General features: G+C 44.9%; 2 protein-coding genes across 5 annotated transcripts in view; one reads left to right on the forward strand and one right to left on the reverse strand.

Annotated features, from left to right (window-relative positions):
• Window positions 1–26,718, forward strand: part of SH3RF2 (SH3 domain containing ring finger 2) — a 79,177-nt gene extending 52,459 nt beyond the window's left edge. For all 3 annotated transcript variants that reach the window (XM_073355725.1, XM_073355728.1, XM_073355726.1), the window contains 5 exons: window positions 7,471–7,565; window positions 9,970–10,140; window positions 14,154–14,386; window positions 17,287–17,645; window positions 18,812–26,718. In XM_073355725.1, the coding sequence (XP_073211826.1) occupies window positions 7,471–7,565; window positions 9,970–10,140; window positions 14,154–14,386; window positions 17,287–17,645; window positions 18,812–19,099 (1,146 nt within the window). In that variant the 3' untranslated portion in view covers window positions 19,100–26,718. The remainder of the gene's footprint in view (window positions 1–7,470; window positions 7,566–9,969; window positions 10,141–14,153; window positions 14,387–17,286; window positions 17,646–18,811) is intronic.
• Window positions 1–26,822, reverse strand: part of LARS1 (leucyl-tRNA synthetase 1) — a 117,609-nt gene that overhangs the window by 20,425 nt on the left and 70,362 nt on the right. The window contains exon 32 of one of the 2 annotated variants that reach the window (XM_073355723.2): window positions 6,211–6,330. The exons of the other annotated variant lie outside the window; for it this stretch is intronic. Coding sequence (XP_073211824.1) covers window positions 6,275–6,330 — 56 coding nt within the window. The 3' untranslated portion in view covers window positions 6,211–6,274. Of the gene's footprint in view, window positions 1–6,210; window positions 6,331–26,822 lie in introns of those variants that run through there. 2 annotated transcript variants of the gene reach the window in all.

The raw sequence follows: 26,822 nt of genomic DNA on the forward strand, positions 1-26,822 counted from the left end.
CCAGGGTTGGACTAAGACCACCAACTCATTTAATCAAAAAGCTATTTGATGGCCACACCTTTAAACCACTATCAACCTTAACTGACATCAAACTGGCTACCTAGAAGTGAAAGCCTCTGATCGCATTAGCTGTACCCTGAGTCCCCACTCTGTCCTTCAGCATACAGGTGCAACAGGTTTGAGTTTGGAGCTGTAGGTTTTATTTGATTGGTAGAGCTGATCCTATTTGTCAAAGTATAAACTTACAAAAGAAATGGCTGCAGTTAATTAGCTGAATAATCACAGAGCCCTTTAGGTATTTGTTATATGAGCAAGAGTGGAAGTATCCTTGAGAGATCTGTACAACCCATCTTCCTAATTTCACTTCCTATAAGAGGTATATTTGAGAGAGACCCTAACCCAACTGCTCCCATCCCTCTTCACTGGTCCAGATAAAACAGCTATGTTGCTCAGTGAAGATTTTTCTCTGAAGGCAAGCAAGTGACATCAGTGATCTGCTTGTAGCTAATAAATTACAGGCTGGTTTAGCAGACTGCACTGGCTCGGAGACAAACACAGATAAGAAAAATTAGTGACATAGCCTCTTGGGTTGATGACCCCCATCCACAGCCTGTCCCTTTCCAAATTAGAATTAATCGACTTTGTTCTGAAGTTTCGTCTCCTCAGAGCTGTTTATCAAGCAGCATGTGACAAATGGGAGCCCGAGGAGGATATCCCAACACAGGCACACTAACAGACAGCTGGATATGGGTTACCTGCCAATGCATACTAGCATACTCCTGCAACTCATGCAAGCACAAGGTAACCAGGTCAAAACGCCTTGGGGTTTAAGCAGACCCCAAGATTGAAGGTGAACAGGGCAGTAATAACCTGCTTTCTCCAGATTCCACTATTTCAACACCATTTCCTGCTTCCTCCTGTTAGGTACATTGCTCTTAAAGGGTTAATATGTTTAAGCCCTGGGTTGTTACAAACAGCAGGCAAAATTCTGCTCTCAACTACAGGCAGGCAACACAGAGTGTACTGGCACTTCTTAAGCCAATGGGGTAAAATAGAGAATGGAATTTGCCCCAAAACCCCTTTCCCTCACACAGGTAAGTGTTTGCCTCTTACCCCTACATGAGAAAGGAAGTTTTGTCCACACCATTACCATGTAAGTGAGGCAGAGCTGAAAAATTAAATACAAAATGCATACAGTACTTGGAAAAGGTGGAGATATGCAAATAGGTTAGAAGGAAATAAAAACTGCTACATACAAGAAAAGTTTGGCTTATGAATGCTGAAAAATAGCCAGATGGTGAATCAGTAAGCTTTTATTACTACCTCAAAGGTGAACAGTTCTGAGGCTGGGCTTACTATTAGTCAGATCGCATAAGTAAGTTACTGCATCTTGACTAGATGTGGCTTAGGGCAATGACAACTATTAAGGTCCTCTAACCTACGCAAATATCTTACTTGCCAGCTACCAAGTCATAGGCGGTCTTGTCTAATGGTTAGAGCAAGAGTCTAGCCTACCACTTAGCACTGAATCCAGATGGGGCAGCTCCAGGAATAAAGCCAAGGGTCATAGCCAGGAGTCAGAAACCAAAGCCTTAGCTGCAGGGTTAGCTGGAATCACAGTCAGAAGGTGGAGCCAAGGGTCTGAGGCGGGCGTCAGAGATCAGAAAGGAGCAGGAGCAGGAGCAAGACTAGAGACAGTGGAAGCAGGGGCAGAACTGAGCGTAGCTGCAGGCTAGGAAAGCATTGAGCAGCCACTGGACTGCTGCTGCTGCTGGTGAGGCTTGGTATCATGCTGCAAGTGTCTGCAGAAAATCCGGTGATGCAGTCAGTTTCTATCAGGACCAGCTGTGCTCAATGGGTTCCCAAGAGACTAGCTCTGCTGCAGGCTGGACCCTGACAGTACCCGCCCCCCCTTCAAGGGTGCCTCCTAAGGACCATAGGGACCTGGTCTTGGGGGGTGTTTCTGATGGAAGGCACATATGAGTTCTAGAGCATGGACTTTTTCCTACAACTCCCATGACTCCCTTATCCATCAACAGATTAACTAAATCAGGGGTGCTCTTGTGCTGAGTTGGAATGTTGTGAACCCGGGCAAAGTCTAAGTCCATGAAATTGTTGGAGGGCCCCAAAGTCCACATGCCCCCTCAGCTTGACCTCCGATATGGTGGGATGTTGTAACCAGAGAGGGAGTTGGAGGGCACTAGCACGGTGTCCCTTCACAGCTGAGGTACAAGTTCCTGGAGTGAGGGGGGGCGGGAAACATAAGCTCAGCCAGACCCCCTTATCAGGGCTGAGGCCTGGAGTCTTTCTAGTCAAGACACAGCTGGATTCCTAACAGGGCATCCCAAAGCGTGGTGTCCAAATTCCCCATAATACAGGCATATCCCCAAAGCAAGATGCCAGCCCTTTTCTGCATCAGAGGCAAGGCCGAACCCAGCTGATCTGCCTGGGCCACTGTAATGAGAACAGGAGAGGGGACTGGGAAGTCGACTCTCTCTCCAGGAGATGTTTGGTTAGGGGGTCATTGGTACCTTGACCAATCAACTTGACCAAGACATCCAGGATGGATGGTGGCTCCACCCGTGCCAACTCATCCTTGATTTGCTCACTTAGGGCATGTCGGAAATGGTAGCGCTGTGCCACCTCATTCAGCATTTGCTGCTAGAACTCTGCAACAAGCTTGGTGATCAACCTATTTCCCCGGCACAGCCCCCAAAGCAGGTTCTCAGCAGATCATGTGCAATTTGGATCATCAAACACCATTGCCGTAGCTCAGACAAACACTTGAAACTGCCCCAGCAGGGGTCTAGAAGTCTCCAGGAGGGGAGACACAGAGGCCAAGGCCTCCCCAGTTAGCAGACTAATAATAAGTTCTTCTCGGGTCTGGTCAGTGGAGAACAACTGGGGCCGAAGCATAAACAGGAGCCAGCATTCCACAGAACTTGTTATGGTACCCAGCAAACTTACCCGGGATTGGAATCTCTGACTCCCTAGAAGCCAGGATGGCAGCTACTGGCAGGATGGCTTGAGCCCATAGAGCTGCAAGGCCATAATCTGGGCCTGTAGGGTCTGCAAGATCCCACAATGTTTGGCAGGAGCACAGTTGCCTCTTCAGAATCCATCTAAAGGGAAGTCCAGCCACTTACCCAACCGTGTTCAATCTTTTGAGCTGCTCAGACTGTCAGCGACCAAGTCATGAGTGGTCTGGCCTAGTGATTGAAGCAAGAGTCCAGTCTGTCATTTATCACTGAAGCCAGATGTGGCAGATCCAGGAGTGGAGCCAAGGGTCATAGCTGGGAGTCAGAGACTAAAGCCTAAGCCAAAGGGTTAACCAGAGTCGCAGTCGGAAAGTGGAGCCGAGGGTCTTGGCTGGGTGTCAGAAGTCAGGAAGTCGCTGGGGGCTGGAGCAGGCACAGGCTGGAGAAGAAGCAGGAGCAAGGCCAGAGACAGTGGACCAAGTGCAGCTGCTGGCTAGGAATGTGTTGAGAAGCCACTGGACTGCTGCTGCTCCTATTGGGTTCCGGGAAGCAGGCGGGCACAAGCCCGCCCATTGCTAAAGGACCCTCCCCAGCCTGAGGGGAGGATCCACAAGGACCAGGAACTCAAATAATTACGGGGGACAGCCAAACATGTAACAGGGGCAGGTGTGAAGGTCAAAGGGTCAAACAAAGGGAACCTGAAGGGGACACTGACAGGGCTGGCTCCAGCTTTTTTGCCACCCCAAGCGGTGAAAGGGAGGGAAAAAAAAAAACAAGCCTGGTTGAGCTGCCGCCAAAGTGCGGCTGAAGAGGGAGAGAGGGACTGCAGGGCCTGCCGCCGAATTGCTGCCAAAGACCCGGACGTGCCGCCCCGATGACGGACAGAGTGCTGCCCCTTTCTATTGGCTGCCCCAGGCACCTGCTTCCTTCGCTGGTGCCTGGAGCTGGCCCTGGACACCAAGCATGGACTGCTGCAGAGTCTAGATGTCAGGTTGTAGGAATTGGCAGCCAATCAGGTAGCACAGTCAATCAGACAGCTTCCATCAGGGCCAGCTGTGCTCCTTTGGGTTGCCAGGAGGCTGGATCTGCTGCAGGCTGACACCTGACATTGCTCTTGACTGGCTTATCAGAAGCCAATAGTAGGGTTGTGGGTTTTTTCCTGGCCCTGTAATTTCATCCCTTCTTAGCAAGTCACCTCAAAGAAAAAAAACAAAACATTTACACTTCAAGAAATTCATGACCATAATAGAAGAGATTTCCAGAGCTCTCTGATGAAAACATTCAGAATGTCTGTAACAAAACATCTGAGGACCAGCAAAATGCATTGTCCCTTGAGCGAACTTGGCTCTACATTAACACTTCGGTCAATATATCTTGACATTCTTCTCAAGAGGAGCCAATATCTGCCTATCTTTCTACATCATCCTAAACCCTCCCATGCAACATATGACATGACAAGATTACTCTGTTTTTACTGAATCATCTTTAAAGGCAGGATATTGAGGGATTCATAGCTGGGAAGCGTGTGTCATTTTTGTAGCTGCTGTGTGGTGGCATGAGGGTGGGAAGTTCAAGAATTACAGAAAATGGATGTGTGGGAATATGCCTGCCTTAACCCATGTCGAATACAAAATGCTTCACACCAAGAGAAAATGTGGGCTGCTAAATACTGTGATAGTTTAAGGACCTTACCTCTAGTGCGCTTGTTGAATCCCACTGCACTCCTTAGAATATGAGAATCTCAGGATTTCTCACGTTGTTGGGATAGGGGCATGGAAACAGAGGGAAGAACCAGAGACACTTTTCAATGCCATAAATGTTAGGAGTGAGCCTAACACTGTTCAGGACTGGTGCTAAAACAGACATGGCTCTACTCACCAAAGAGGCGAATCAGAGAAGCTGAGAAAAGAGGAAAACAGATCATAAGTTACTTCATAAGATAACCTTTCTGGCTAACGGGCTTGTATCCCTTTAACCCACAACTTTTTTCTTCAAGGGGCATTGCAGGGAAGAGACAGTGACCCATTTATTGATAAAAGCTTCCTGAATGTCCACAGGCAAGTCACCAAGGGTACGTCAGCACTGCAATTGGGGGTGTAATTGCAGCCCCTGTAGACATACCTGTGCTAGCTTTAATGTAGCGAGGGCAGGTACCAATAGCAGTGAAGAAGCAGCAGCATGGGCTATACAAGCCCACCTGGGTATGTACTCATGTAGCTAGCCTGTGCTGCTATGGCTTTACTGCTATTGCTATATGAGCTAGTTAAATTAAAGCTAGCTTGGTTACATCTATACATATTGCAATCACACCCCTGACTGCAGTGGAGAGGTACTTAGTGTCTCTGGGCTTCAGTTCCCCAGGAGAGGATAACAGCATAGCCCCAATGTCACCGGGAAGTTGTAAGGATAAAGACATTAAAGATTGAGAGGCACTCAGATTCTATGGTAATAGGGCTGGATCAGTATGATTGATAGATAACTGGTGAAAGTTGGGATTTGTAAAGGTTTCTTCTTTCCCTTCTCCTGGACTTTCTTTTCACTTACACTGTGGATAGCAGCCCATCTCCTAGCAGTGACTATGGCAGCACAGACTCCAGGAATGCTAGTCTTATGGGAGATGAAACAGGCAGCCTGACATCGGTGGTGAAAGCAGCAGCAGCAGCGTTTGGAAATCTCTAGGCAGGAACTTTTGCCTCAACAGCAGCTCTGGAAGGGACTTGTATTAAACATGACCACCAACAATTGCTTTGACAACAGTCACAGATTCAGGCCCCTCGCCCCAACATGAGAGAATCACATGAGAAAAGTGCATACTGGGTGTTAGGATGACTGGTACATTGGGACCGTGGCAGGAAGGAGGTGTTCCCTCAACAATAGTCACATCATTTGCGGAATTATGACCTCTAAAAGACCCCACTTCCCAAACTATTCTGCAGCTTGCTGTGTGCCATGTGGTTATCACCTGTCACCCCAGAAGTGGCTGCATGTCAGTGGAGCTTTGTGTATGTATGTGTGAAATGCTTTTTGATCCCTTAGGATGATATGCAACCCTATAAATACCAGATAATAATAATAATAATAATAATTAATAAATACTGTTATTGCTGCAAGCTCCCTGACACAAGGACTGTCTTATTTGTGTATCATACACAGCCAAACACTTGGTTGGAGTTTAGTAAACGAAATTATGATTATATAGTCCCACTCACCTGACTGAGGTGACATTCTTCCCCCTGGTTATCACACTTGTGATTTTAAATAACATTTTGTCAACCCCTGCCAGCTCCTCTTCCCTTCTAGGTTTCATGCCTGGAGTGCATATCAGTCCCAACAAATGAATCAAGGACTCGCTCTGTTGTAGAAGTAATCCAAAAGGAAAGAGAAAAAAAAAACAAAAAAAGGAATGAACTCCACCACCCTTGAGTGGATCTCATATTTATATGATCAGCCATGATTACAGATTTAGGGGACTGGAGGCTCAGACATAACATTTGAAAGTCATGGCTGTTAGGTGACGTTTATTCTGTTTAATCAGTGTGCTGAAAATCTCCACAAACACAAGATTAGCACTCCTAATAAACCTGTAGCTTGGAACCTTGCCAGCAATAGGAAAGTATCTACCTGGCCATTTTTCTGTGCCATGCAGCAGTAGCACTAAGGGCAGAACCAGCTCCACGCATAAGCTGGAGAACTGAATCAAAACATGATGATGTATTGAATTCCAGAAGTAGGCAAAACGCTACTCTGCCTCCATTTTAAAAGTATGTGGGGCTGATTATCCTGTTACTTACACCAGTGTAAATGAAGAATAGCTCCCCTGAAGGCCGTGGAGTAACATAGCGGTAAAACCAGTGTAAGTCAGGGGAAAATCAGGCCCTATGTGTGAGTGCAAGTCCACTAGGGGGCTAGTGAAAGGTGCCGGGCTGACAACCCTCGAAATTAGACACTACTCTTTACTCACAGAATGGCATAGCATGGGCAGTGACAATGCAAGCTTCCTCCTCACTGACCCACCTATGTACATCAGCGTTGAGGTAGAAAGGCCACCTTGAGAGATGAACGGGTAGTAGCTTAAGTTTCCATGACCCATGCAGCTTTTGGACATCTCTGCTGTGACTGACAGCAAGGTTGCCCATGGGCATCTACTGTGATGTAGACAAGAGGTTTGGAATGTAGATAACCTGTCCACTAGGAAATGAATTGAGACAGCAGTCCACTGAAGAGATGGCAGCAATCACTACTGAACGGGGCTGGAATTCAGTCTGTCCCCGTCCCTACACAAACCGTTCTGTTTCAGAGTTCTGTGATATTCAAGGCCACTGGGGTAATAAAGCAACAGAACACTTTTGTGGAACAGGGCATGTTTCCTGGCTGTGGTGGCAAATGATTGCGGGGTCGTTTCACACTCTTCACAGTGGGGTTCCGATGGCAGAGGGAGCCTAAACTCAAGGTCATTTTATTCAACTTACTTTGTTTCCATTTTTCATTGCAGGTCAGCGCTTCTTATTATACTGCACCAGGATCCCTGGGGCACTCAACTGCCATTGTCACCCTTCCGCATCTTCAGCAACACATATCAGCTAATATGTATGTATGAGTATTGAAACTTTGTTACTTTTGTTTCAGAGGGTGGCAGGGAGCTTGACTCGTGAAAGCCCATCTCAGATATATGGCATCTCATTTTCAGTGGGGCTTCTGGGGGCTTACCCAGCCAACGCAGAATGGACACTAAGTGTTTTCCTGAAGTAACATGCTGATGAGGAGCTAAAATCAGATTAGAAGCTGTGATTCTTTGGACTCCTAGTTCTTTCTTACGCATTCTAGCCACCAGATCACTGAGCCCTAGTAAAACTCTTGAACTCACAGCCTGACTCTTAGGCCAGTGAAAGGACATAGCACTGTAGAAAAATAAAGATAGAATATTGGCAGCACACAAGGGCTTTTCATAGATTTCGAGTGCTTTTGCTCACTTTAAATTAGTATGATCTTCATATTTCAGTTACTACAATCCTAACACTGTGGGTTTTTGTACCTGATTGTTTATCTCTTTCCAATGCCTGTTGAATTACTGATGTGTTTCTACATTTTCAAACCAAAAATTCTTTAAAAGTGAACTGAAACGCTCTTTAAATTTAACTAATTATTTTAATTAAGAAACTATTTAAAAGTTAATTGATTTTTTAAAACAAATCATTCAAAGAAAAATACATGTTGAGTTAAAATTTGCAAATAAATATATGGCAGTTGTTTTGTCTGTCTGTCTCCTGGACAAGAATCAGCAGCCTAGCTCTCATGATAAGCAACCCTACAACAACAAACAAGCATGAATGCAGTCTACTGCTCATGAGCAGTTCTATATTGAAAATCAAGATCCTGATCCTGCAAAGATAAATATCTATTAGGAAGGTGTATAACCTTGAATTATTCTCATGCATAAACTTACATACACAGACCCTGATCCTTCAAAGATTTACACACATGATTACTTTAGATCCATGAGTAATCCTGATGACCTGAAATGGGAATATACAAGGGGTTGCAATTAAGCACATGTGGAAGAATTTGCAGAATTAGGGCCATACTGAAGTGTTGGTAGGATTGGGTCCCTAATCTGGACCATTCATTGCTCAGAACCTACAGTAACAAACTAGCATGAGTGCAAGCTACCACCTAAGCGCGGTACTTCAATTAAAAAAAATAAACCACTGGGGAGTTAGAGCAGGTCTGAATTTAGCCCCATCTGCACAAATAATAGAAGGAAAAATCCTCTTATAAGGAAAGACATTTCAATTTCAAACTTCCAAATGGGTGTTATGACCAACAGAGAGAGAACAATCGCTTTTAAGAACTAGCAAAAAGTCCTTGACAGTCTCCTTTTTTTTAATAACTCTTGGTTTTGAGGTGATGATAGTTGCTGTAGCATCTGCTACTCAGATTAATATTTGAAAACAGACCACATCCCACTTGGGAGAAGAAAAAAAAACCAATGCAATTAGATAAAATGTGTGTCTCCTTGGAGACAAATAAAAGTTCTTTTTTTAAAAAAAGCCACAGGCCCTTGGGAAAAGGGTAAAATTGAAAAACAGGTGAATGAGATTTTTGATGTTTTGTTTTCCTTATTTTTTGCCATTCTGTCTTATGAGGACCCCTGCTGAGAACAAGCAATCTCATTACACAACTAGAATCAGTGGGGGTTTTTTGTTTTGTTTTGTTTTTTAAACACAGCTCTCTGAGCAGGTTTGCTAAGCAGGAGAGACAGGCTGCAGGGAGCCCCCAAACACTTGTACAGGAGACAGCCATAACTTGGCAGTACATGCTGAGGAAAGCAAAGTAGATGGGGCCGGGTATCTGGCTAATGCTTTCTATGGAGCTCACAGTCCCTTTGGGTGTGTCTGGGTGAGATTATAACCAACAAAAGCTGGCAGGAAGACCCAGGTTAACAAGTCCTGTTGCTGACCACATACTGATCCCATTGTACCTTTCAAAGATATAATGCCTCCTTGACACAGTCTTTTGGGTGGTACACCTCACCTGCGCTCTAGTGCTGCTCTGCTTTGGAAGACGCATAACTCCATCCCTAATCAGTTATTTCAGTGGAGTATTCACGGTTGGAGAATAAAAACAGCCCCCTCCAACCCCAATACTGGACCCCTTTGGCTGAGACTGACAGTTCTAGGTCAAAAAATGTTGACAAAGACTGCTTCATTCCTGGTAGCTTTTCTTTTATTCATATCCCCCCTGGCCTTAAGATGTAAGCAGTTACCTTCCTACAAAGCCTTTCCACATTCATGACAGCACCCAGATATATGATGCGAGTGCCAGCTGAAGATGCTTCAGGCAATAGGCTCTGCTCACACAGAACCAACAGCATCAGCTCCCAGAATGATTAGAAACAGGATTGTTGTGTCATCTCCTATCCTTACCGCACACGGGGGAGGCAACTTTTCCATAGTGCATGTCTGTGCTTTTCTAATTTCCTGTGTATCAACAGGTGCGTCGCTCTACACTCCTACACTGCTCATGGACCGGAGGAGCTGGATTTGCAGAAGGGAGAAGGTGTTCGTGTTTTCGGGAAGTACCACGAAGGCTGGCTCAGGGGAATGTCATTGGTCACTGGAAGAGTTGGGATCTTCCCCAGTAACTATGTTGTTCCCCTTTTCAGGTCTGATTTCCTTATGTGAAATAATGTATTTGTAGAAGGAGTGGTACAGTAGGTAATCCTGGGGGGGATATAATGAAAGAAGCTCACTGCCTGGCTCCAGGACAGTGAGATTGTCCTAGAATATTAATCATGGCTGTCAACACCATGGGTATATGGAATGCTGTCCTGCTGCCACCCCTCCGGAATAACTGGATCTCATTTCACATTATCCCCTTCTGTACTATGCCATTGGCCACATGTGCTATATGTGCTTTCACCTCCCTCTGAAGATCAGGCACTGGCCACCACCAGCTGTAAGATACCCAGTTGGGTGGATCAGGGTCCTCACAGGAATTGCCGTATGATCCAGATAAGATGGACAAATGAGCAGTTATGGCGACATCCTTCATTCGTCTCTTTTGAATCTGAAATGTCAACAGTGTAATGCAGTCAGAAGCCCTTTTCAATACTGCTCAGTCCACTCCAGGATTTAAGGAAACCCTGTTTAGTAACATGCGGCAACATGCTTAGTTATTTTGGAGCCAAAGAGCCATCAGGAACCACAGGGTCTCTCTGTGCCCAGCGGCCTCAAGAAAGAATCCCCTTTATATTTGTTTCAAGACCCTACTGGAATCAAAGCACTGTCGTCAGAGCAGCTGTTTGCTCCAAGCGTTGGAAGGTGTTGACCTAGCGATATAAAAATGTGCATTAGCAACCCCCTAAAGTCAAGTCAGTACCTAGGCAACATCTTTTAGGAACATCATGGCTTTTTTTTAAAGCAGAGATTCCACTGCTGAAAAATGCATTGTGGATTGCTTCAGCTTCTTTTCTCTCTTACAAGCAAGGCAGGGATGGACACCAGAGTAAAGCGGGAGAGCGACCTGCAGAGATGAACAGCTAAGGACTTGTGGGGATGATTTCCAAACCTACCCACTTTCCTTTCATCTGTGACCACATCAAAGCAGCACAGCCCCTTTTACAGATGCAACAGCCTATCACTCAAGGGTGTGAATGCCACGGTGGGAGCGGAATTGTTTTGGCTGATCCAAGGAATAGGGAGATGAAGTAATGCATGTGAAAATGAAGCTTGAGTGTCAGAGATGGGAGGGAGTGCCAGGAGGGAGTCTATTGGTTTGCAGAGCAGTCTGCCAAAGGGAATAGTGCCACCCTTTGGTTATTCAAAACTGGACTAGAGAAAGCACTCTAGCATGTACCTGCAGCCATAAAAACTCAGGTAAATACCACTTCCCTACTCCAGGGAGGTGTTGTGAGGGTAAATACATGAAAGATTACAAGGTGCTCGGTACTATGGTGATAGGTGCCATACAAATCCGATTGACTGATTTATAGATATCAATAGATAGCACCTTGAGATGTGGTTGGTCAGCACTTAGAAAGGAGACTGTCACAGGAGGGGCTGCCCCACACCAGCGCTAGGAGTAGCTCCCCAAACAAAAGTTCTCCCCATCTTGATTTCATATAAATGGGTCCAACGAGAAAGCTCATCCTTTCTGGATCATGAGCAGTGTAACGTAGGGCCTGATTCATCATTGCCCTGCACTCTGCACAGTCACTTACCCAACTGCAAAGTGAAGTAAAACACTCCCATCCTGGTCTAGGAGCATTTTACACTGGTGTAAACAGCCCTGTCTGATGCAGAGCAATGGGGAATGAGACCCTCTGTCCTCTAGACTTTCCCCCACTGTTGCCCCCACTTTTCAGATACAGCAGTCAGGCCTGGAAGGTGCACAAGCCCTATCTGCATCTGCTTCCCAACTGCTTAAACCCTTCATGCCTAGTTCAAAAACTCAGCACACATGACAGGGAAAATGAGGTCTGGGGATGTAATCCTAGCTGGGCAGTCACCCACACAACTGCCTGGGACTTCCTAGTTCCAAAAGGATAGCATGCCCTATCTCAGAAACCTTGTCAGGAACTGAGTACCTCACCACTGAGGAAAGGTCAGACCAGCTCAAGGTGTGTGTTGCCCTCTAGTGGCAGAGCAGAGATAAGCCAGAATTCTGATACACGGATAACATGAGCTTCGCCTCTGGCTCCTGCCCAAGATGCCTGTGCTTTAACAACAGAAGTTGAGTTCTATGTTAATGTATGGCCATGAAGTCCAGTGCAGCTAGCATGCCCTAGAGACTGCAAAGTCCTGGGAAGCCACAGACACATTACAAACTCCAGGGTGGTGTGAGAAGCAGGTATTGGGGATTTGCAGGTGGCTCCCTGTCTGGTGAGTCACTCCTGAACCAGTGCCCCAGGATGGTGTGAAGGGGTGCTGCCTTTTGGATGAAGGAGCGATCAGCTATGGGAGTGTGCCTCAGTTTGGACTATGTGAAAACTTATCAAGGAACTCAAGCTTTGACCCACTGAAATAGCCTAATGGTGGCCTAACTCCCTCCACATTATCTCTGACATTGACAGATAGACTCTGGCTCCTTTTTCTTTTCCTGCTTATATTTCACTGTGTTAAATTCTCAGTTCAGACTGAAAATGATGCTGCTGCTTTGATCCCAGCATTAGCCCTCCCTGATTTAAAGGGAGCCAGTGATTATTCTTTGTCTCTTTGACTCATTTCTCTGTGATACAGCCTCTGATAACACCATGGCCCCAACTCCCTGCTAAACAGAGCAAACAAACAATCCAACACAAAGCCCAGCTACCCTAAAGTCACCTAAGCCATAAGCACCAATTTGGGAGCTGCTCTTCTGTATCCTCCTTTGGACAGTTCATCATAATAAATTGACGCGCCAGTTATTTTGATAAATCGCCACTCTGTTATTAAACCATAAATCATTCTTCTACTGTCGGAGAGAGTCATGGGAAGGGAAAGAGAAGGGTCAGAAGGAGCCGTCTTTTCCCTTTCAGAGGAGTTAGCAGACAGCCTTTACCCTGGCTGACTTTCCCACTGAATTAGGAGCATTTGGGAGGGTTATTAAGCATCACGCTGATGTGGGAGATTGAAGGCCTTTATGGCAATTTAACGGATTTAGATGAAAAAGCCAACATGCCCTCTCCAAGGAAAGCAGATGAGGAGAGGAATAATAGGAAGTGACAGCTGCTCGCAATGGGGCCCGAACAGAGGCTGGGCAACCAGAGTCAGAAGGGCAAGGAGTATGAAAGCTGCCACAGCCTTTTCCTTAAGGATCATTGTGCTCCCTTTAGTGCTTTCTGGTGAGAGCTGTACCAAGAGCCAAGGTGTGATGTCAGCAAGCCAATGGGCTCTCTTGCCCAGCTCATTCAGTGCAGGACAATGGGTCAGACACAGGCCGAATGAGCAAAACGAGCATGTTTTAGCTGCATGGAATTTTTACAGTAATACTGAAATGGTCCCATTTCCCTTTGGAGAGGCACAGATCAGACCAGAACACCGGGTGAGGTTAATTCACCAAGCTAGCTTCAGAGCATGTTAAGCTACCTACAGCACAATAGCTTTCCTTCCCTAACTCAATGGGTGGAGTGCAAACCTATGATGAGTATTTACATATGACCGTGTCTGCAAGATTTCGATGGCTTCTGTGCTGCTTAACACATTAGTAAGTGGGACAAATGCTGCAGCTCCACACAATAATTACCTGGCATGTCCCCTGCTGGCATTATGGAAGAACACTGGCCGCTAAAAGCCCCCCTTCCTTTTGGCACCCCATGGGAACTGTTGCAAATGATTCTAGGTTGTGTCTGAGAAGGCCCAGGTATAAAGTGGGCATGTGGGAGTGATGGGAGCAATAGGGCTGAGAATGATTGCTCTAATGGAACCAGAAAGTGAACTGCAGGGATTCCAGAAGGATTTTTTTTAACCTGATGAACTCTAGGGACGGATGGGCTGTTAAAAATTCTGATCTGGCTCCACAGTTTTGCAAACAGTCCTTTTCTTTGTAATGGGCTGAACCAAAACAGAAAACAAAAAAACACATACACCATGCTGTGTGGGGGACTGAAGATTTGGATTTGAATTGTGCCTCTCTGTAGCTATATTTAATTAACTCTCTCTCTTTCTCCTTCTCCCCCCGCAACCCCTTTGCCAGCAGGAAGTCACCCAATTTCTCTGAATCCAGGATGCCTTCCCTGTATGCCACATGGACGTTATCCACTGGCTCACTCTCCTCCCAGGGGAGCATCTCAGAGAATGGCCCAAGGCAAAGCAGGCCTTTGAAATCAGCCTTCATGCCCACGGTGCTGTCTTCGCCACTGAGAAACGTAGCTGTGCCGGCCACCTCAGGACAAACATCACTGAGGCGAGGACGCGGCAGTACTAGGAAGAGTAAGTTCTGGTGGGAGGGCGAAGACAGGCCTGTGAGTGTGTTCCCAGGTGGGCAAGTGGTACTGGGAGCCTTTAATTAACACACACAGACTCAGAAATGAGGTAATACTGGTAATAAATAACATGCTACAGCTCTTAGAGCTGGCCGCTTCATAGAACGCATCCAGCTGGGATGGAAGCCTACGGGGGCAATGTTTACGTGATAGGCACTACAGTGGCATAGCCATGGTGCTATAGCTGTGCGTCTATACTACGGGGTTACAGCAGCAGCCTACAGCGACGGAAGGAGTTCTTCCCATTGCTGTAAGAACTCCGCCTCCCCAAGTGACAGTAGCTAAGTCAACGGAAGCATTCTTCTGGCGACCGGCTGCATCTCCCCCAGGGATTGGATCAGCAGAGCTCTGACAGTCCAGTGGGTGGATGCATCCGATGAAGTGAGCTGTAGCTCACGAAAGCTCATGCTCAAATAAATTGGTTAGTCTCTAAGGTGCCACAAGTACTCCTTTTCTTTTTTCACATGCCTGAGTGTCATAGCTCTGTCAGTTTAACCTTTACGTGTAGGCCGGGCCTTAGTCTTGTGTAAAACCTGCAGGTGGATGGACTGGGGGGTCTGTCAGGAGAGATGGTTTAAAGGTCAAATACATCCTGGTTAAAACACATAGGCTGACAAGATCTGCGCTGTCATTTTCCACTCCTTGTCCCTCCTTGTTAAATTAACTGATCTCCAAGCTGCTTAAAGTAAGAGGAAGTGGGGTTTGCAGGAGTCCTTAAATACTGAGGCACTAGGGCTGGAGTCATGGGAGTTACAGAGGGATCAATTTGGCTCCTCCAGAATTTAAAGCTTTGATCTTTCAAAGAGCTTCAACATGGCCTCTGATTTTGTACCTGCAAAGAACTGCAGGTAAAATGTTGTGAACAAACATAGTTGTGGGTGCATTTGACAGCACTTAGACATCTCACTACTGGATTTTTGGGTGCAAACAAGGGGTTAGATGTCACTTTCTGAGTCCGAGTATGTGTTTGACCCGTGTCCTTGACCCTCATCTTCCCTTACTGCTCTCTCTGTTTGTTGATTGCTGCCTTCTACTCCAGAAGTGGTTGCATTTCAGTCCAGTGGGCATACTCACACTTCATCAGGATGAAGTATAAGATCTATTTATTGGCATAACTGTAATAGCTGAGCACCTCAAATATCACCACATCAGGCATCAGAGAAGCCTGCATGAGATAGGAAAGTATTATTGCACCCCTTTTAAAGATGGGGAAACAAGCACAGAATGAATAAGGTCATAGTGGAAGTCTATAGCAGAGCTGGCAATAAAACCCAAGGCTCCTGTTCTTAGTCCTGCCTTAACCACAAGACCATCCTTTCTCCCAGCTCCTGCTATTCCAAATTCCTGACTCAACACACAAAAGGATCCTTTCCACGGGCTTATGCAGAGCTCAGCGTGTTGCATTCTTTCCATGAGGTTGGCAAGGTTTATTTCAGACAGCTCAGACTGCCATGGAATAAATCTCCAGCTTTATTTAAGCAACTAAGCAATGCATTTTTCAATAGTTTCAGCCTGAACTGCTACTTGAGCTATGTAGAGTCGCTGGCAGGGGGTGAGGTTCATTTGCAAAGGACACGGTCAATGTTTTTAGGCTCGAAATTGGATTTATCTTAGAAGTTGTTTTACCTTAAAGGACTTGTTCCCCCACTGTGGTTCTATTTAAAATCAATCTTTCAAGCAGCAGGAAATTGCAAGAGAAATAAAGCATGCATCACCTATAAAGTAAACATTCAAATGGAGTAGGCTGTGATGTACAAACCACAAATGTCACACAGCTGAGAGGCCTGCTAGTGAGGGCTCAGGTATAGGGCTCATGCTTGGGATTAGCTGACTGGCAAAAAAGGGGCCCACTTCTGTGAAGCCAGTGGTAGTTGAGTGTGCACAGCAAGCAAGTTCCTCACCCAAGGACCTTAGCACCTGGCAGGATCAGATCCTTCTAGGTTAGGGTTCTACCCACCTACTTCAATTTGTCAGGGCAGGGGTAGTAGAATTTTGTGGCGAATCAGTGTGTGATGTGTCATTGCCTCACCTGTTGATGCAAGAGTCCAACATGGAAACTCAATATTGTTATGCTGTGTTAACATGGCTCAAAGCCTGAGATAGTTGTAGAGTCTTTAATGGTCCTGCAGCATACAGGTGGATCGAGGAACGTCAAGCCTGTCCTGCCCACTGCCATACAGAAGGCAGAAGAGTTAAGGACTTTTTTATTTTTAAATTCCATGGATTGAGTTCAGCCTTCATAAACTGACAAAGAGTAGGGGAGTATAGTCCAGTGGTTAGAGCAGGACTCCAGACTCTGGCTCCTCAGTTCTATTCTGGAGTCCATCACAGACTCATTGCGTTGCCTAGTGCAAGTCACATTGTCTCTGTGCCTCATTTCCTGACATTTGGAAAATGACGACAATAGTACTTTTCTAGAACCACACTTAGTATTTGTATGGCCCCAGCATACTGAGGCCCCAGCCAGACTGAGACCCCCATTGTGCTAGGCACTGTACAAATACAAAGAAATGCTGGGAAATTAATTCATTAAGCTTTGAGATTTCAGATAAAAAGGCACGATCCGTTACCTGCAAAGTGTGGGGAGTGGAAGAAGTCATTTTTGCTCATCTGTTATTTATATTGGGCCCCCAACCATGCAAAGGCCCCTGCAGACCTGTAGGAATTCAGTCAGACCCTGCCTCAGACAGCGGAGGGTCTCAGCAGCCAACAAGAGCTGGTGGAAAGGGATGGAACATGAGAGTTTTTGTCTTTTCTGATTCTGTTTAAATTTTCATATTTGCCCATTGGCACCTATTTATTTTAACCTTCATCTCCGATTGACTTCAAAACAATCTTTCTCCCCAGATGGATCACTGCAGAGACCTGTGCAGCCCGGAGCTCTTCCTCAGGTTGTCGGCTCCCTCAGTCGCACTCCAGTTACCACAGTGCGGCCCCAGCAACTTCAGCTTTACCAGCATGTCTCCTCTCAGCCCCCTGTCACCCCTGGCATGGCGGATCCAGGAGCCAGGCCAAGCGCCTCCCATGATGCTTCATTGCTGCTTGTGCCCAGGGCAGGTGAAAGCAGATCTCCTTCTGTATGTAGCTCAATGATCCTGGATGCCAAAGAATCCCCAGCAAAAAGTGAGCCAGCTCCAAAGCCACCTCCATCAGCTCCGCCCTCCATCCTGGTGAAACCAGATACCTCCCGGAACAGCACCGAAAAGGTAGCGTAAGGCTGAATCATTGCAAGGAACGATACACAGACCCTCCACCTCTGGAAAGTCCAGAAAATCCTGCTGGGACTGACCTTAGGTTTCAGCTGACTATTCACCATGGTTCAGTTCCCATAAGGTCCTTACTTCAGTGAGTCCATACTCAGGCAGGACTCCCAATGCGATTCACTGGGATTTGTGCCTGAGTAAAGTTCTCAGGATTTTGCCCCCTCTCCCACACCCAACCCAACCCCACCCTACGTTTATTGTTGTTAGAATGAAACCATTCACAGGGGCAGATATTTTGAACTCTTCTGTCTTCTGTTCACTTATGGCCAAATCCTCACATCTTTACCCAGACCTTAACCCAGGCAAGAGTCCATGAGGGTTTGAGTGAGAAATGAGTAAGGAGCTCCGAATCTGGCTATTAGAACTCAGGCTTGTCCTACCAGGACTTCTGAGATTGCTGTCTGGCTCCCTTTGCTTGTGTGTTAATTGCTTCTCTGCTGAATAGGTTGGGTGTTTTCTGATTGACATCTGCAGTAAAAAAAACCCAAATGGTTTCATTCGAGGAGTGAAACTACCCTGGTGACAACTTTCCCTACAGGTGGTACCTGCAGAATAACTTTGTAAAAGCCACACAAGTCCCACAAAATGAGGCCAGCTCACAGGTTTCTGGTTAGCATATTAGCTAGAGATTAATCTTTCCAGAGTCCCAGGTAAAAGAGAGCCAGAGGATGGAAATCAGGTTATGTATTCTGGGTGAATGGCACCTCAGGCTAGAGGTCAGCCTCTCTCAGAGGTCTCCCCACCATTCCATAGCCTCTCTCCTATGTTCTCCTCCACCTTAACTCATGCTCTATCCAATCCTGCTTCTCTAGGTTCTCATATTGCCCCCATTGTGTGGTATCCAGTTTTTCTGGTACCCTCTATGCTCTTCTGATGTTTCCCGCCTGGTATAGTACACATTGTAAAGCCTCTAATCACTCCACTGCTGCACACCATCCCAAGTGTGGGGCACTCACACCCCCTCTGTTGTGCACCCAGTCCCCTGCAGGGAAAGTATCTGTGCTCCATCCTAGCAGCCCTTCCTCTGTCTTTGCCACAGCAGATCAAAGCAAAGGAAGAGACTCACTGTGTTTCTGCAGTAGTAACTCTTGGTTCTGTTCACATTTCAGCAAGTGAAAACGGTGCGATTTCAGAACTACAGCCCACCTCCGTCCAAGCGGCACAGCTCACAGCCATCGCCAAACCATCCCGGTGGCAACACTGAGCAGACAGCCCAGCCAGAAGCAAACACCCTGGGCCCTGACATGACAGCTCTCTATTCGCACCGACTCAGCTCCAGCCCAGTGCATCTGAGGAGGACGCCGCACCCAAAGACCCCATCGCTGGATCTTTCTGCCCAGGCTGGGCAACTGACCTTCCCTACCAAAAAGAACTACAGCAGCGTTTCTGAGAACTGACAGGTTTTCTTCCCATTCAATTGCTTTCCTTTTCAAATGGGGCTTTCGCCTCTGTGATAAAATAAACTCCCCACAGACCTCACACCAACCTGCCACCACCCTGGCTTCTCCTTACAAGAGCTAGCGATCCAGTCAGGAACTTACTAGACCCCAGTTCCATGGGGAGCAAGGCCTCCTTCAGGCACTCACAATAATTGCAGCTGGCCAGCCAGTAACTTGGGGGCCTCTGAGGAACTGGCATGGGGGTCAGCACCTCTCTCTAATTTTATGGTAGAGTCTCATTTTAAATGCATCTGACTCACATCCAGCAAGCCACATCTGTATGTCATGGCAATGCATCAAATGTCATCAGCCCAAACTGCCCCAGTGAGTAGATGCAAGCACCACAGACCAACATGGAATGGGTTTGTGGTCCCTGCAAAACCAGTGTTCTCTGGTATCCTCCAATATCTTGCAGCCAGCCTTATAGAAAAGTGGAAGAGGGAAGAAGCGTGCATATATCAGAAATAGTTAAACCTTTTTTGGTATCCTTTCTGCTATGAAAGCCCATAGAGATCAAAACTCTGGTTCATTACCTTTCTCAGCTCTACAGGATAAAGAAACCATAAATCAAATTCAGGCAGTTCCTGGATGAATTTTCAAGTTCCCCTTTGATGGGTATTTGCTTTAGTTTTTTGAGCCTGGGAGTAGAGGTAATTTTCTAGGGAAGAGAACCCTGCCCTGCAATCAGTACTAAGCTGCAGCTGTTTATGACAGTCATTGGGTCCTTGCAGTCATGTGATTTGGATCTTGCTTCTGCTGGTTGGTTGGTTTTTTTCTGAGTTGTGGACAGTATAGGCAGCACTTCCTAGATGCCTGTGATTCAGCGGCAATGTTATTTCCCCCTGTTTAAATCCTAAATGGATTTTTAAAAATCTGGGTCCATGTTGAAGTTCACGAAATAGTAAATAAATAAAAATACAAAAAATACAAAAAAAAATACAAAAAATACAAAAAAAAAAATAAAATACAGTGGAAATATAGATAGATATATCTTCCTACTGTATTTTCCATGGCATGCATCCGATTAAGTGGGTTTTAGCCCACGAAAGCTTATGCTCAAATAAATTTGTTAGTCTCTAAGGTGCCACAAGTACTCCTCGTTCTTTTTGCTGATACAGACTAACACGGCTACTGCTCAGAAACCTGTCTATATAGAACGTTACTGATGGCGGATACCTTTCCTGGCATATCAGCTAAAAAAAAAAATGTCAGATTTGAGGCTGTCAATTCCAATTTTGCCTTGAGCATGATTCATGACACCCCACATTCATCAACATCCTAGCCTGATGTGATGGATTGGGAAGCCTAACGCAGCTCCAATAGAGATCCTCTCTGATTGCATCTGATGAAGTGAACCGTAGCTCACGAAAGCTTATGCTCTAATAAATTTGTTAGTCTCTAAGGTGCCACAAGTCCTCCTTTTCTTTTTGCAGATACAGACTAACACGGCTGCTACTCTGAAATCTCTGATTACTGGCAATTAACCCCCGGGTTTAGAAGGTTATGGTGTTGTAACTTCAGAACCTCAAAAGATCAGGGTGAAAGAGCAAAGGAGAGCCCATCAGTAGTTTTGGAAACTCACAGGCAAGTTTAGGGTAGTCTGCATACAAAGAGAGTTTTAAAGAAGGAGAACAGAAAAGAAGCAACACACTAATTCACCAGTAGCTTCAGACAGAAACATATGTTGAGGTAAAGTCACCTTGTAAGGTTAATCTGTAGCTGGAGCAGATTTTCCCACAAGAGACTCCATTCAGGCAGAAAGAGGTTATGAGAATGATTAACTATTAATAACAGAACGCCGTTCATTCTGGGGATACAAAGTTAGGTACCCAGTGAGAAATCTGCAATGGAAGTGAAGCTATATTCCCTTCTCCCTTTCCTGAGTCCTGCCATCCATGCAAAGGCGTGAAAATTGGTAACATGAATTTTTTTGTGGCCTGATTTTCAGAGATGTGGAGCATCTGCAGCTCCCATGGATATATTGTAGGAGAGCTGCAGGTGCTCGGCACTTCTGAAAATCAACCCATTCCAACTGAATAAACCACTAAAGTCCTTCCTCAAAACCATACTTACACTAGCCAGATGCAGCTTGTATTAGCATCAGTTCAGGAGCTTCCCTTTCATGGAAAAACAAAACAAAAACCACCTCTCTCCATGTGGATGACAAGATTCAGTGAGATGAGTGAGGTTGCATATCACCTGTGGACACACGAGTTTGCAAAGCCACACAGCTATCCATTATATGACACTGAATATGGAATGGTGCATACCCCCAAACAAGTGCCACATATTCAATGTGATCAAAACACTTGTGAGCTTAGACCTTGTTCCCATTGCATCGTGACAGCACTAACGGAATCAGGCTGATCAAAAAGGAGAGGGCTTTTTGCTTACATACACACGCATGCTTTGAGTCCTGAGCAGTGACAGGGAAAGGAAATAGTGACAGTGAAATTGGCACTTTGGTAAAATAGCATGTAATTATTTTGGGCCAGGAGATATCTCAATCAGAGTGTTTCAGTGCTTTGATGCCATGGTGATAGGTATCCTAAATATACCCAAGATATAGAGAGAGAGACTGATGTGAGGAGATCAAAGTGGAGGTGGGTGTATTTTAAAGTGACAGCTCTAAAGACCGGTTCTGTTGTCTTTGTCCAACCCCTTCCAGCTACAAAATACACCCACCTTCCTGTTTAATATCCAACCCTGTTATCGTGAAAATGTTGCAAAATATATTATATATATCCTTAGCCACCTAACCCTTCACAGTTGGGTCTTTGCTGCATACCTTGGCCTCTTGGGACATCAAAGAGTAAAGGGGCTGGAACTAAGGTCTTTCTACTCCAGAAGCAAAGGCTAAAAGAAAATCCCCATTAAGGGTTAAACCATGGCTTTGCCTTGAACCTTGAGTAAAGAGCAGCACATTGGTTCCTGGTTTGCTCCTGAGGCAGTACAATAAACTGCCTCAGGTCGTGTCTGCACAGGGAAATTGATTGGCAGAGCCATAGCAGAATAGGCCACTCTGCTATAGTTATGCTGGAATAACTCTCCATGTCGAGACACTATTCTGCAATTTTAACAGTGACTTTTATTCTGGAATAGTGTCTCAACATTGGGAGTTATTCCAGCATAGCTATACTTTGGATTCACTGGGTACTGATGTGGGTGGGTTTTTACAGGTAATGAAATGTCAGTTATTACTTATGTGCTCTTGTTGAGGGGTTTGGAGGAAGGGGTTACTTGGAGTCAGGCAAATCCTCCTTATCCCTATGCCGAAGATCCACATCACACCAGTTCTGATCCAGGGTTGCTGGATGTGGCCTACCACCTCTGCTTGTTAAGGTCACTCATTCCTCCCCAGGGGATGCACATGATGTCTCTGTAGCACTCAGTTCTTACAACTTGAAATAGTAAGACCAAAACTTGCTGTATCACTAACTCCATTGCCTTCCGTTTTGGTCACAGATCATCAGACAAAGTACCAGGTACAAAGAAACAAAAAATGCTAGCAACATCAGAATATCATTCCAGATGTACTGCAGCATAATGGGTTTGGATAATGAAAATATATTGCTCTCTATCTAACAAGTGAATGTAAAAGAGCAGGCTGGTCACACAGAGCCTCCTACCATCAGTGCGTTGATTGTCTGAAGTGCATAGAAAAGGAGCCCTGGGATAGGGCATAAAGTAGTACATTGGGGACAGAGGGGTCGTTAATGAACCTCTCTCGAGTTTGTGAACAGGGCTTCTCCTCAGCTCACAGTATCAGCTCATTTTATATGATTAGTTAATGAATTGGAGTTCAGATCAGATTATTCATCAGCCCTGTTTTAATTGCCTGCCTAACTGCTCAAGGACCTGGAAGTCCTTCAGTAAGTAACCCAACCCCTTCAGCTTGAACTGCAGTCATGTTTCCTGATGAGAAAAGAAAAGAGAAGAGAGAGCAAAGGCGAGACCCAGAACATTTTAACCAATTGTTTCCATGAGTGTCTCTTAAAAAATACAACCATGCCCCTAGCCAGACTTGACTGCACTCAGACTCACCAGAGAGGCAAACCAAACACCCGTGTAATGCTGATGGGATAATTTACTAGTTCAGGCCCAAAATCTGTTCTTCCACCTGTTACCACAAGGAGGAGAATAATGAAAAAAGGACTATCTTACCCATCAAAAACAAAGGAATGCACAAAGAGGGGCAAGCAGGGACACAGGCCCCTCCGCTAATCAGTGGGGGCACAGAACTCCTCTAGTCCAGGGGCCGCGGTGGGAGCTGACAACTCCTCCAGCACCAGGGCTGTGGCAGAGGTACAAAACATGCCCCTCCAAAAGCAGTGAAATTTTAAATTCCTGCACATGCCCCTGATCAAAAACATTACCTGCCACGAATAGAATTTTGCAAGTCTACTTTAGAGGTAAAGTAGCCACCTTTACTAGAAGGGACCATGACAGCAACAGAGTATGAGCTTGACAACTGTAGTTGGGACAAGTTGCAGAGGGACAGTATCTGCCCCATGATGGGGGTGCCTAATGGAGAGTTTTATCACTTGATGAGATGGATGGGCTGGGATTGTAAATGGGTTACACTCAAGGAGGATGGCCAGTCACATGGAAAGTAGATTCAGAATCATATGTTTACTGGGAGTTGAGAAGAGCTGAGACATGCTATGAGGTATATATGCAGATCACGGGCTACATAAGTTGGGGTCCCTTTTATTTGCTTTCTTATTTTTGAGCCTTCAGTGTTCACATTTTCTCCACAACCAGTAGAGCTGGAAACTTTTTGTAAATGAAAGCTTAGTGTCACTTAATTACTTGACTCCAGAAGCTGGGGCTTTGTGGAAAAAAAAAACAGATATCACAAATCTTGTGATAAACTAGTCAAAGTTGAGAACGAGGTATACAATACCAAACCCTGGTTTCTTGCCCTCTCATGCTTGGTTCCTCCTTTCAGACACTATCCAGGTGTCTTGATACTGGAAAGACAGGGTAGCATCCAGGAAAACAGTGTACTGAAGAAATAGCATCAGATGCTAAGGAGAATTAGGTTGTGACTAATTTCCATGGTAGGTAGAGCTGCATTGTAAATATAGGAGGACATTAAGTAACGTTTGTTGGATATCCATCTCAAGAGTGCTCTGAGAAAAGCCAGGAAGAATCTTCTGTTTGCATCAAAATAAGCGACAAAGTTTACAATCGTTCCTCATCACTTAGCATGATATATCCACAGCAGTGATCTTATCTAACATGGGCATACAGTCCATTTACATGTCATGATCAAATGACAAACAATGCACCCTTCTTCTCCTGCTCCAAATATTTTGCCCTGAATTGGCAAGGTCATTTTCTAAAACTAGCATAAGGAAGACCAATTAGCTTTAGTGCATTTAGACATCAAATCCATTCTGTATTTTTAGTCATGAGGTATTTTAAATAGGTCACTTGTTTCCCAGTGTTTCATGTTCTGCCTTGATCCTGTTAATTTTTCATAAACTACGAAAAAAAAGCTAAAACGCTAACGGGTCTGACCTAAATCCACAAAATCCAGGTTAAAGGCTAAAAATCTGGGAGGATAGACAGCCCTTAGCTTACATAGCAGTTATTTACTTAATGGCAAATAGAAAGAGGCATAATGCAAAATAAGACTGGTGTCAGCCTATGTTTTTCATTCTTACCTCTGAACTGCCCTTGCTTTGAGGGGTTACTTCAACCTGGGGCTCTGTAGTTTAAGCTCTTTTTTGTTAGCTTTATAGCAAGTTTTTTTTTTTTAAATGAAAAACCCAATAGAGGCATCAAATATATAGCTGAAGAGTAAGAAGGAGGAGCGAGGCCAAATCAACACCACATGCCTATTGTATAAAAATCTCTTTATGTTACTATAGGCAAATGTGTCACTGTTGTGTTATAGATACCAGGCCAGCTTCTTGAATCCACTGTGGCCCCTTTACTCTTCTAGGGTGGCACAAAGGGACTGCAAACTACTGAGACAACCGCTTCTGCCCTGGAAATAACCCCAATATAAGGAGGATTTTCTGGTAGCACAGGACACACTACCTCTCCTCACAGATCCCACTGCGGAGGTGCAGGGGATGTGTCCACAGCATACTGCCCTCCAGCTATTCTCAGTGACGAAACCACCCACAGGAGTTACCACGTGGAAAACCATTGTAAATTACAGAAGCTATTGGGCTGCTCTAAACTGCTCAAGGCCCAACAGGGCCCAGAATTTTGGGAGAACGATGGTGGGCTTTATGCTCCCCTCTCTCTCCCACTACTCCGTGCCTAATGCAGGAAAGCAGTAATGCAGGGTTTGGCCCACAAATTACGCACACAAGTGATTTCATATGTATATTTATAATATGAATCATTTACTAAATAGAGTCGTTACAGTTTATTGTGTAAATAAATATTTAAATGTAATAAAATCCATAGGAAGTGGGTTTTTTTCCTTCATGCACAGTGGCTTTTTAAAATGTTTGTTTTCTATCAATATCTCAGCTGTTTAAAAAGTAACATTTTAAAACACCCAAAGTGGTCCATGTTTAGGGCCTGATCCTGCCCAGTTAAAGTCAATGAGAGTTTAGCCATAAGCTTCAGTGAGAACCTGCACAAGCCATTTACTCTGAATTCCGCTTTGTAAAGGAGACTGATTTTTTGTTTGGTTGGTTTTTAAATTCTACCGATGGCAGAAACCACTATTTGGAGTGGCTCCTGATAACCATAAAAATGATCAAACTTGGTAGAAATATAAACATGAAAAAAAATAGACTATCTGGACCAAGTTTCAGACCAAAATTCATATATTTTAAGGTCAAAAGGAACCATTAGATAATCTAGTCTGACCTCCTGCATAGCAGAGGCCAGAGAATTTCATCCAGTTGTTCCTGTATTGAACGCAATAGCCGTTAATATGGTTGTAACATTGCATTGTGTTATAAATGAATAGAATGGAAACTTTGTTTTTTTAATAGAAATAGTAGAATATATTTTCTTCCCTAATTTTGTGATGGGGTGGGAGGGCTTTGGGAAGGTGGACAGAACCTATAATTTTAGTCTATTGTTTAAAAATAACTGTTGTATAAATTCAGTTATATGAAGTTCATTTTTAAAAGGTTTTTCAATTTAACTCACTTTCCTCAAGAGGAGGAAGTGAAAAGTTGATGAACAAAACGTATCTTCATCTTCTGTTTTGTATTAACCACTGAGGTATTTATTTTGTATTACATCCGTTGAAAGGCTCTGGTTTTAGAATGCTCTAAGTTACTACAAATTTACTTGTTTAAGTTTATAACTCTAATGTTTAGGTTTGTTGTCTGTAGACCAATAAAAAAAAAGTTATCGTGACTTGAGTGGCGTACTGCACCTTATACACTGGAAAAGTAATTGACAGACTGGGTTTCAGAATGAGTGCACTGCAAAAATTAGCTCATCAGCACGGTGGAGGTCAGCAGATGGAAAGTATAGATGTTGGTCAAGTTTTCAATGCCAAATATGTATATGATTCCATTCTGTAAAAGATTTTGTGTTGCCATGAAATTTGTTTTTGCATGAAACAATAAAACAATGTTTATTTTCATTTATTTGAACTGAATTCTACTTCTAGTCTTTCCAGTTGCCTGCATGAAAGGAATTATTTTAGTGCTGGTTTCAGGGGACTTAGCAGTTCTACTCTGAATTCAGCCAT

Source organism: Lepidochelys kempii, chromosome 8 (assembly GCF_965140285.1).
Source record: "Lepidochelys kempii isolate rLepKem1 chromosome 8, rLepKem1.hap1, whole genome shotgun sequence".
Lineage (NCBI taxonomy): Eukaryota > Metazoa > Chordata > Testudines > Cheloniidae > Lepidochelys > Lepidochelys kempii.